Source organism: Lactuca virosa, chromosome 4, assembly GCF_052849685.1.
Source record: "Lactuca virosa cultivar CGN04683 chromosome 4, Lactuca_virosa_CGN04683_v6, whole genome shotgun sequence".
Taxonomy (NCBI): Eukaryota; Viridiplantae; Streptophyta; class Magnoliopsida; order Asterales; family Asteraceae; genus Lactuca; species Lactuca virosa.
The window spans coordinates 227,626,012-227,637,066 of record NC_136429.1 but is presented as its reverse complement, the minus strand read 5'-3'; the positions used below and the strand labels follow the sequence as shown (position 1 = coordinate 227,637,066).

Sequence of the window (11,055 nt, the reverse complement as noted above, 5' to 3'; positions counted from 1 at the left end):
AGCTACGGACTATCTTTATGATAAATCTCGTCAACTTCTAACAAACTCCAACTTATCCATTGCTACTCAGAAATGGTATGTTACGGACAAAATGATTATTTTTTAATAACAAGATAAATGTTATCATGTTTGTTAATTTTCTCCTTCATTATGCTTAACGATTAGTTTAACTAATATCCCGAAAATCTGTTCCTAGGCCCACCATCGCTTATAAATCTATTCCTAGTTTAGACGCTCCAAAAATCTATTCTTATTTTAGTCAATATCCCGACAAAATGCGTTCATAATTGGCTAATTGCCTCGTTCATAATGCTTTATTTAATTTAAGGAATAAATAAGTCTTTTATAAGAAACGTTGACGCACATGCGCTTATAAAATTATTATAGTTCAAATGTCTAAAGATTCCTTTAGAAATGAATTCTATAAACGACCATTCACATGACTTTTTTTTAGGAAGAGGAACACTAAGGAGATCGAAAAACTCAAGGTTCAAAAATGGAGGAAGAGCCGTGGAAACCGAGCTTTCGCAAGAGTGTGGCAAGAAGCATAGGCAGGAGTTTTAGCACTGCTGCCGGAAGTTGGCGGATCGAAGATGCGTTTTCCGCCGGTGCAGGTGGTAGTCATGACGGCCGGACCAGTCGTCACTCCATGGAAGACGAAGAGGCGTTGCGATGGGCTGCTTTGGAGAAACTTCCTACTTACAGTCGACTGCGAACCACCATCTTCAAGTCTTACATTCCGGCGGATCAACAGGAAATGCATTCTGATCAGATGTTGATGGATGTACGAGAGCTTGACCCAGTTGCTCGACAGAATTTCATCGACAAGATTTTTTCGCTTCCTGAAGAAGATAACGAAAGGTTCTTGAGGAAGTTCAGAGAACGAGTTCATAAGTAAGTCTCCTTCTCGGTCATCAAAAGTCAAGTCACCTGTTTTCTCTTTCCTTTTTTTTTTTATTCAAATTAATATCTACGAGTATCGATATATAGCTTCAAATAGTTTGCTCACATAAGTCGATTTGAAATAACATATCGTATATAAGAACTAAAAGAGCTCCGGTTTTGGTTTTAATATGATTTGATACTTCAAGGTTTTTCTTTTTCTTTTTTTTTTTAATGAAAAAACAAAATCTAAAATCTTCATATGTACGGTTCAGTTATTATTTAGTGTGGTATGTACCCTGGAATTTTTCTAAATGCAAAAATTACAGCTGTACAATTGGTGGGAAAAAAGTATAAAAAAACCTTAAATATTCATTTGTAGTTATTTTTTTATATGCAAATATAATTTATTCTTAATTAATTTCATCCATCTCAAATGAAACTTGAAATGATCTAAACAAAAAAAGCAATTCCTGATACCAATGGGATGATTACTTAATGTAGTATATTATAAAGGTAACACTCTTCTTGAGAAATGTACTATATTTACTCTCCTAGATAACCAACAACTGTCCAATATATTATATATATATTAACAGTTTAACATTACCAAATCGTTGCCACAGTTCTTAAGAGCACATCATTAACAATGTTTTTTTCTTTTTGGTCCTTGTACTTTTCAACTAGGCAGAAATAGTCCATGTGTGAGGAAAAATTATTGAAATATCCTTGTTTTATTTTATTTTTTCAAACTCGGATCAATGGCATCCCCACTTTTATATTTTTCATTTTGCTCCCCTTTTTAATTTTTTTTACACATTTGCTCCCAACTTTTTTATGAAAAATTTTCAACTATATTTGTTTCTAAAACTTAATTTCTATTGATAGGTAGGTTTTTTTCAACTTCTTTTGCATCGTTCTTTACAACAGATCTGGTTTACGAATTCGTTTTTACAAAATTAGTTTTTTTAGGGAATTACTATTTTTTTATATTCCTTTTATGTATATTCTTGTTTCGATTTTTCCTTTTTAAAAGTTGTTTTTTTCAAATTCGTTTTCTATTTTTGTACATATTTGTTTTCATGTATATAGATTGTGAAAACATATAAAAATTAGTTTCTTTTTAATATTCCTTTTCATAAACCAATATTACGGTAAATTATGTCTTGCTATATTTAGTGGGTTTTCAAAGTACAATGCTATAACTGTGTATGTGTTTGTGGTTGTGTGTGTGACTGTGTTTGTGTGTATGACTTTGTCGTGTGTGTCAGTGGTTGTGTATGTGTGTGGCAGAAACATAAAGTACATTGGTGACAACCACAATGTAGGATCACCTTGTTTAGGTAGTAGTAATTATTGAGTGACTCAATTTCTTGAGTGTTTAAATCAAAAAGTGGTTACTAATAAATTAACATATTATTGTATTTGGTTAATCTCAGGGTTGGAATCTCCCTTCCAACGGTAGAAGTTCGGTTTCAAAATTTGTCAATAGAAGCTGATTGCCATGTCGGAGATAGAGCACTTCCAACACTCACAAATGCTGCTAGAAATATCATTGAATCCCTTCTCGCTATTGTTGGGATCAATTTCTCACAGAAAGCTAAACTACAAATTCTTAAAGATGTCTCCGGAGTTATCAAACCATCAAGGTATAATGTCACACACCAAAATCTGAAAGCATGATTAACACCATTTTGCAAAATATTAATAATGTGAAATGCTAAGAGGAAACTAAGTGAATTTATGCAAGTTTTGTGTATGTTATAGGATGGCACTAGTGTTGGGTCCACCATCATCGGGTAAGACAACGCTTTTGTTAGCTCTAGCAGGAAGACTAGATAAAAACCTAAAAGTTGATGGAGAGATAACTTACAATGGACATAAGCTCAATGAATTTGAACCACGAAGGACAGCTGGCTACATTAGTCAGAACGATATTCATGTTGGAGAAATGACCGTAAGAGAAACATTAGATTTCTCAGCAAGATGCCAAGGAGTTGGATCTCGTTTAGGTAACTTAACTTTCTTTTAGTTAGATATATTGTGTCCCATATTTTCTTTTCAAAACAGTCTCTAAATAGAGAATTTGAGGGACTAACACACTCTCTGAAACTAGTTCGCTCTGATACCATGTTAGTTAGATATGTGAAAGTCGTAGATTTTCTCTCCAAATGAGCCCTTACGAAAAGAAGGGTGAACTTCAAGTGTATATAGTCATGTGTATAGCATAACCTAGTGTGATACTAATCTTTTCAATTCTTGAAACAAAAAGATATGATTTAATTAATAACTAAACGTTGAAATACAGAGATGCTAACGGAGCTTGCAAGAAGAGAAAAGGAAGCAGGTATCATCCCAGATTCTGAAGTCGACCTTTTCATGAAGGCAACTGCCATTGAAGGGGATGAGAGCAGTTTGATTACTTACTACACTCTAAGAGTAAGTATGACTATTTATTATCTTAAATCTTTGCATAGTACCCTTGAGGAGGAACAGGAACAATAGACTCCAACAATATTCATATATTTTTAAAACCAAACAGATTTTGGGCCTCGATGTATGTCGTGACACGTTTGTTGGAGATCAAATGAGACGAGGTATCTCCGGAGGACAAAAGAAGCGTGTAACCACAGGTTATTTTAATTTATTTTTATTTTTTATTATTTTTTTTTACATTAAGTATTGTATGGATAAAGTGCTGAATGGATAAATAAATCACGGGTTCAGGCGAAATGCTTGTGGGACCCGCAAAAACTCTGTTTATGGACGAGATATCAACCGGTCTAGACAGTTCCACTACCTTTCAGATAGTCAAGTGCTTGCAACAAATTGTACACCTCAACGAATCATCAATCTTAATTTCCTTACTACAACCTGCTCCAGAGACATTCGATCTATTCGATGACATCATCCTTCTATCCGAGGGTCAGATCGTGTATCAGGGCCCACGAGAAAATGTTCTTGAGTTCTTCGAGACTTGTGGATTTGTATGTCCAGAGAGAAAGGGTATTGCTGACTTCTTGCAAGAGGTAAGCATTTCTATTGAATTTTCGGAATTGAATTTGCACGTGTTAGAATTGTCCTGTTTGATTACAAATATTTTTAGCATTTCGTATCTCTATGCTTGCTATAGGTTACATCTAAAAAGGACCAACAACAATACTGGGCAAATAAAGGGAAACCATATAGATATGTACGAGTTAGTGAATTTACTGAGAAATTCAAAAGTTTCCATGTGGGGGAGAAGTTGAAAAGCGAGTTGGATATTCCATATGACAAAAGCAATAGCCATAAAGCAGCTTTAGTCTTCCAAAAATACTTAGTCCCAAGAATGGAGCTCCTTAAAGCCTCATGGGATAAAGAGTGGCTACTAATGAAAAGAAACTCGTTCATTTACGTTTTCAAGTCAATTCAAATCATCTTCTTGTCATTTATCGCCACCACTTTGTATTTTCGGACCACAATGCACCACAGGAATGAAGTAGATGGTGCAATCTATGTAGGGGCACTTTTGAACAGTTTGCTCATAAACATGTTTAATGGGCTTGCTGATCTGTCACTAGTCATCATGAGACTTCCAGTTGTTTACAAGCAAAGGGACCTCTTGTTCCACCCTTCATGGGCTTTCACCATTCCAGCTTTCTTGCTTCGTATTCCTATATCTATGCTTGAGAGTATTATCTGGTCTTCGATTTTATACTTTGGTGTTGGCATGGCCCCAGATGCTAGCAGGTAATTACTTAACTAACTAATTTATTTTTCGATTGCGTTTATGTTGACAATATTTACACTCTAACTATATACTAATGGAATGTGGTTAATTTACAGGTTCTTCAAGCATCTTTTGTTGGTGTTTTTGATCCAGAATGTGGCAGCGGGGTTGTTTAAGCTAATTGCTGGGGTTTGTAAGACGATGAATATTGCAAACACAGGAGGATCTATTGTACTTTTACTCATATTTCTGTTGGGTGGTTTCCTCCTTCCTAAAACCCAAATTCCAAACTGGTGGGAGTGGGCGTATTGGATTTCGCCATTGTCTTATGGTTTCAAGGCATTTGCTATAAACGAGTTTCTTGATCCTAGGTGGACGAACATAAGGGTAAGTCGGTAATTCTTAACTCAATTCGAATTTCAAAAGGGTATTTCCGGAAAAAGTTGAATTTTAGGAACAGTTTTTCTTTTCAGTTTTTCGGTAATGAATGTACCTAATCCGTACGTGGGAGGAGGAGGCATGAATAGAATATATAAAAGTCAAACATATATTGTTCTAGAAAAACAAACACCACCTTGTAATTTTAACCAAAAAAAAAAATCTAATACATCTCCCATTTTATTTCTATGTCTTGGTCCTCGAGGTTGTACTTCAACAGGAATCCGAAAACTCTTAACTAGAAATTTAAATGAGAGAGCAAACATTGGAAAATCAAATAGGAGATGTTTTGTCATAAAAATCAAAAAGCAATACAAATAAATATTATTTGTTTGTTCACAGAGGGGAACCTATAGGTGTAACAAACAAAAATCATATAAATAATAATGATATAAATAGGTCATAAGGATATAAATAGAAAAAAATTTGCTACAAACCATAGATGTAGCAGACAAAAAGCAATACAAATAGCCAGAATTCTGCTTTTTCCCTTATATCTCTATAATTTCAATTCTTGGCAGAGCTCAGATAATACAACCAGCATGGGGTACGCAGTGCTAAAGAACCTTGACATCCCAACTAAAGAAAGCCATTACTGGATTGGTGCTGCTGCTCTTCTTGGTTTCACGTTTCTGTTCAATATTCTCTTTACCTTTGCTCTCATGTATTTGGAAGGTATATATGTTTTTTATGGAGACCCCTAAAGTTGACTGATATTTGCACTAACTAACCTTTATGATTCTTCTATTGACTAACTAGCCCCTGGAAAGCCACAAGCAATTATCTCCAAGGAAGAAGCTGCCGCCATGAAAGGTCAAGATACCAACCAAGAACTAAAATCACTTCATGCTGATGGAAATGAAGTCAAATCCGATGCTAAAGCTGTTGCTAAGAAGGGCATGGTGCTTCATTTTACTCCATACGCCATGTCATTTGATGACATGAACTATTTTGTTGATATGCCTAAGGTATAAGTTCATTTCTTTAATCTCTGTCGCTACCATGAACATTTATATCATATATAGTACATGAGTTTCAGATAGTATGTAATGGAGATGTAAAAGCTTTTTTTATATGAGATTAGGGTATTGTTGATAAAGCTTTATCTAGGAACTAAGAACTTAATGATTATTTGTTGATTAAACAGGAAATGAGAGAACAAGGGGTAACAGAAGACAGGTTGCATTTACTTAGAGATGTAACGGGTGCATTTAGGCCTGGAGTCTTAACTGCATTGATGGGAGTAAGTGGAGCTGGTAAAACTACATTGATGGACGTTTTAGCAGGAAGAAAAAACACCGGTTATATCGAAGGAGATATAAGAATATCAGGATTCACAAAAGTACAAGAAACGTTTGCAAGAATCTCTGGATATTGTGAACAAACTGATATCCACTCTCCCACAGTCACTGTTCATGAATCTTTGATCTACTCTGCTTTCCTCCGTCTCCCAAAAGAAGTCAGCAAGGAAGAGAAAATGGTAACAACATAGAGATACAATAAACAAGATATTATTGAGAAGCATTAATTAGTTGTTAATTTAAGTTATTTTTTTTTCGTTTCAGACTTTTGTACTGGAAGTAATGGAGCTAGTTGAGTTAGACAAAATCAAGGATGCGATAGTGGGGCTTCCAGGAGTTAGTGGATTATCAACAGAACAAAGAAAGAGGCTAACAATTGCAGTTGAGCTTGTTGCAAATCCTTCAATTATTTTCATGGATGAACCAACTTCTGGACTTGATGCAAGAGCAGCTGCCATTGTTATGAGAGCTGTAAGAAACACAGTGGACACAGGAAGAACAGTTGTTTGCACCATTCATCAGCCTAGTATTGATATCTTTGAATCCTTTGATGAGTTGTTGTTGTTGAAAAGAGGTGGAAAAGTTATCTATGCGGGACCTTTAGGCAGACATTCTCAAAGCATCATTGACTACTTTGAGGTATATATTGACATGCATACTTTATATATAATCAAACTATAAATATCAAAACATTCTATATTAATAAGTTGTTTTTTTTATATAATCAGGAAGTTCCTGGGGTTCCAAAGATCACGGAAAAATACAATCCAGCAACATGGATGTTGGAAGTCAGCTCTGGTGCTGCAGAGTTGCGACTTGGCATTGATTTTGCTGACTACTACAGTGCATCACCTTTGAAACAGTATGTCATTTTTTACATTTTTTGCAATAAAAACTAGTGATATTAGCCAATAAATCTCAATAAATTATACGCATATAAAATCAGCAACGGATTGTAATTATAACATGTGTACGCATAACAGGAGGAACAAGGCTATGGTGAAGGAGTTGAGTGTACCTCCACCAGGTGCTGTAGATCTTCACTTTGAAACACAATATGCTCAATCTATGTGGGGACAATTCACATCTTGTTTATGGAAAATGTGGCGGAGTTATTGGCAAAATCCCGATTATAACCTTGTTCGTTTCTTCTTCACTTTGCTTTGTGCGCTCTTGGTTGGAACCGTATTCTGGAAAGTCGGCAACAATAAGTGAGTTTGCTTCATTTGAAATGACCATTTTCACCCTTCCTTAAATATTAAATCACCATTTTGACCATTCCTTAAATATTTTTATGAATTTCAGGACGAGCAGCAATGATTTGAGCACAATTATCGGAGCCATGTACGCAGCTATATTTTTTGTTGGTATTAACAATTCACAGACAGTGCAGCCGGTTGTTGCAACAGAAAGAACAGTCTTTTATCGTGAAAGAGCTGCTGGGATGTACTCCTCATTACCATATGCCATGGCACAAGTAAGCAAATTTTTTGAACAAATATATAATTACTTAATTACAAACTTAATTACCCTTTCTTTGAATAACAGGTTATTGTTGAGATACCATATGTATTCCTTCAAACGACATATTACACTCTCATAGTGTATGCCATGGTGTCATTCGAATGGACTGCAGCTAAATTCTTCTGGCTCTTTTTCATCAACTTCTTTTCGTTCCTTTACTTCACCTACTATGGAATGATGACTGTTTCGGTTACACCAAACGAGCAATTAGCTGCCATATTCGCAGCTGGTTTCTACCTACTTTTTAATATCTTCTCAGGGTTTTATATCCCACAACCGGTACGTCCAAATCAACTCATCGTATAAGTTGTTGCATGTTTACAGTTTGGGTTACTTCTCAATTTTAACACCCGATTTTTGTAGCATAAAAATAATTGTTGCTTCTAACTTTTCCCAAACTTGCCAAATTAGCAAGGTCACGTCTCGGTTACCTCATCATGATCAGTTGGCATAATTAGAAAACCAAAAACTATAAGATATCAGAGTACTTTCATCTTTTAAATCTACTATGAATATTAGTAGATATTATTGACATTGACATGACCTACTATAAATATTATCAAAATATATAAGACCATGTCAATGCCAACTTATCATTCCACATAAGTTCGGCCTCATCAAATAATACCAAATCATTAGGTGGTACCAACACTGGTCAAGTTTGCGAAAAAATAGAAACAATGATGGCTTGTATGCTTAAAAGAAGGTGATAAAATCGAAAAATAACTTAAACTATAGTGGCTTTCGTGTTATATGACTGTTATTAAATTGTTGATATTTTAGAAAATTCCTGGATGGTGGGTGTGGTACTACTGGATATGCCCCATGGCGTGGACTGTGTATGGGTGCATTATTTCCCAATATCATGATGTGACTAACACGATCAAGGTTCCTGGGATGGAAACCGACCCAACTCTCACATGGTATATCAAAGACTACTACGGTTTTGAGATGGACTTCATGGGTCCAGTTGCTGCGGTTTTGGTTGGTTTTTGTGTGTTATTCGCTTTCCTCTATGCGAGCTTCCTCAGGACTTTGAACTTCCAAATGAGATAGAAACTATGTTTTTGAGTATGTGATGTTTGTAGATTTTTTTTTTGGAATTTGAAGTAAAACTCGTTCTTTTTTTTTTTTCCATATTCTACTATCGTGTTTGTGAATTCTATTGTAATTTATACATTTAAATTGTGATCTTAAAATAATTTTATTGTTGCACCCTTATTTCAAGTACACGTGCAATATAATATAATATTGGTTAGTGTCAAGGTGACCAACTACTATGTTTGTTCTGAATTAGCCACTATAACGTTATTTTACACCATATCAAGGTCCTTTAATCTACGAAATTTGTTAACATTGTACCAATATGACGGCTTATTACCCATCCAACACGTTTCTCGTCCTACTCTGCTTTAGTAGTAGATAGTAGATAGTGATACCGTAGGTTATCTCTTACTACACCAAGAAATTGCTCCAGACCCAAGCATAAAAGCATACCCTGTTGTTGAACAACAAGACAAGTATCTTCAACTCCGGTGTGCATAGTCACCATCACAATAACCAGATAGCTTGTAATCTTCCCCTTTCTTGAACATGATACCACATTCAAGTGTACTCATCAAATACCTTAAAATTTGACGAACTCATCCAGATGTGGTTTCTTGGGATTTTGCATATATTGAGTCATTACACCAACTGCGAAGGAGAGATCTGGTCCTGTTAAGGCCATAAGGCTTCCTACCATCTTCCGATACATAGTAACATCTTCTAGATCTTTTCCTTTATCTACACACATTTTAACATTCATCTCCATTGGTATAGAGATTGGTTTGTTGGGGTTGAAACACACTTTTATTCAGAACTAGAACAAAAGGAGGAGCTTACTAGCTCAATTACAAGAAAAGAAAAACAACCCTCTATTACAATTACTCACTCTGTCACTCTCTGTTTTAGTGGTACTCTACAACTGAGGTTAGAACCTCTATTTATACTTAAACGAGCCTACAATTACTACTGCTACCATTTATTGTGTTCATTATGTGAACATACGAAGCTGCCATTTTAATGTCAACAAAGGAAGCATTCACTTGTCAAAAGAAGAGGGTGGTGCAGCTACTCATGTCAGGTTCACACCCAAGTTAGGTTTACACTCACATTCTCCCCCTTAAACCGAACTTGGATCGAGATTCGTCACTCCAATCATGTTTCGCATTTCACCATATTTCACGTATGCTAAAGTCTTTGTAAAGATGTCTGCCCGTTGATCCTTCGAGTTGACATATTCCACTATAATTTGCCCACGTTCAACACATTCTCGTATAAACTGATAACGAATGTCAATGTGTTTGTTTCGACCATGAAACATGGGATTTTTTCATCAATGTGATTGTTGACTTGTTATCAACATATAAGGTGACAGGCATGATATGATGTCCCGTGAGCTCCTTCACGAGATTAGCAAGCCAAATGGCTTGACATGAACTCGGCTTCACACGTGGACAAAGCAACAGTCTTTTGCTTGTGGGATTGCCAAGTTATCGCATTCCTTCCTAGATAGAAAATCATTCCACTAGTGCTCTTGCTATCAACAGGGTCACCTCGAAGATCACTATCGGTAAAACCAACCAAATCTTCAATTTCACGACCTCTTCCATAGTTGAGTCCATAATCAACGGTTCCTTTTACGTATCGTAAGATGTGTTTCACAACTTGGAAATGCAAAATGGTTGGTTCCTCCATGAAACGACTTGCAATTCCAACCGAAAATGACAAGTCTGGTCGAGTGTGAGTCAAGTACCTCAAACAACCTACCACTCGCCTATATTCAGTTGGAGCAACTTTTTCACCATCTTCATCCTTCTTAACCTTCAACTTAGGTTCCATTGGTGACGTTGTCGGATTGCAATCTAGCAACCCAAATTGCTCTAAAATCTTCTTTGCATAAGCCGTTTGTCGCAAAGATATTCCGCACTTCTTTTGCGAAACTTCGATTCCAAGGTAGTAAGAAAGTAATCCCAAGTTATTCATTTCGAATTCTTTCTTCATTTGTTCTTTGAATTCGACAACGTCGTTAGTGTTCGACCCGGTAATGATCAAGTCATCAACATAGACACCAACAATAAGAATCGTCTTTTGAGTTCCTTTTGTAAACAGCTGAGTCTTGTGAACTCTTTGTAAAACCAAGCCTTTTTAAGCTTT

General features: G+C 35.8%; 1 protein-coding gene across 1 annotated transcript; it reads left to right on the top strand.

The window, feature by feature from the left end:
- The first annotated feature begins 434 nt into the window (after nucleotides 1–434).
- LOC145108051 (ABC transporter G family member 29-like) lies at nucleotides 435–9,084 on the top strand. The gene is made up of 17 exons (XM_079045044.1): nucleotides 435–894; nucleotides 2,322–2,531; nucleotides 2,650–2,894; nucleotides 3,191–3,321; nucleotides 3,425–3,515; nucleotides 3,610–3,911; nucleotides 4,016–4,614; nucleotides 4,711–4,981; nucleotides 5,554–5,707; nucleotides 5,792–6,000; nucleotides 6,180–6,512; nucleotides 6,598–6,972; nucleotides 7,062–7,195; nucleotides 7,317–7,544; nucleotides 7,639–7,810; nucleotides 7,882–8,136; nucleotides 8,641–9,084. Exons 1-17 carry the CDS (start codon nucleotides 497–499, stop codon nucleotides 8,911–8,913), a joined length of 4,380 nt encoding a protein of 1,459 aa, XP_078901170.1. The 5' UTR covers nucleotides 435–496; the 3' UTR covers nucleotides 8,914–9,084.
- The last annotated feature ends 1,971 nt before the right edge of the window (nucleotides 9,085–11,055 follow it).

Bases quoted from the DNA above. Each gene is read 5' to 3' on its own strand.
- LOC145108051 (XM_079045044.1), top strand. From the start codon at position 497: ATGGAGGAAGAGCCGTGGAAACCGAGCTTTCGCAAGAGTGTGGCAAGA. The intron at 3,322-3,424 runs GTAAGTATGACT...AAAACCAAACAG, and splicing joins TTACTTACTACACTCTAAGA to ATTTTGGGCCTCGATGTATG. The intron at 7,811-7,881 runs GTAAGCAAATTT...TTTGAATAACAG, and splicing joins TACCATATGCCATGGCACAA to GTTATTGTTGAGATACCATA.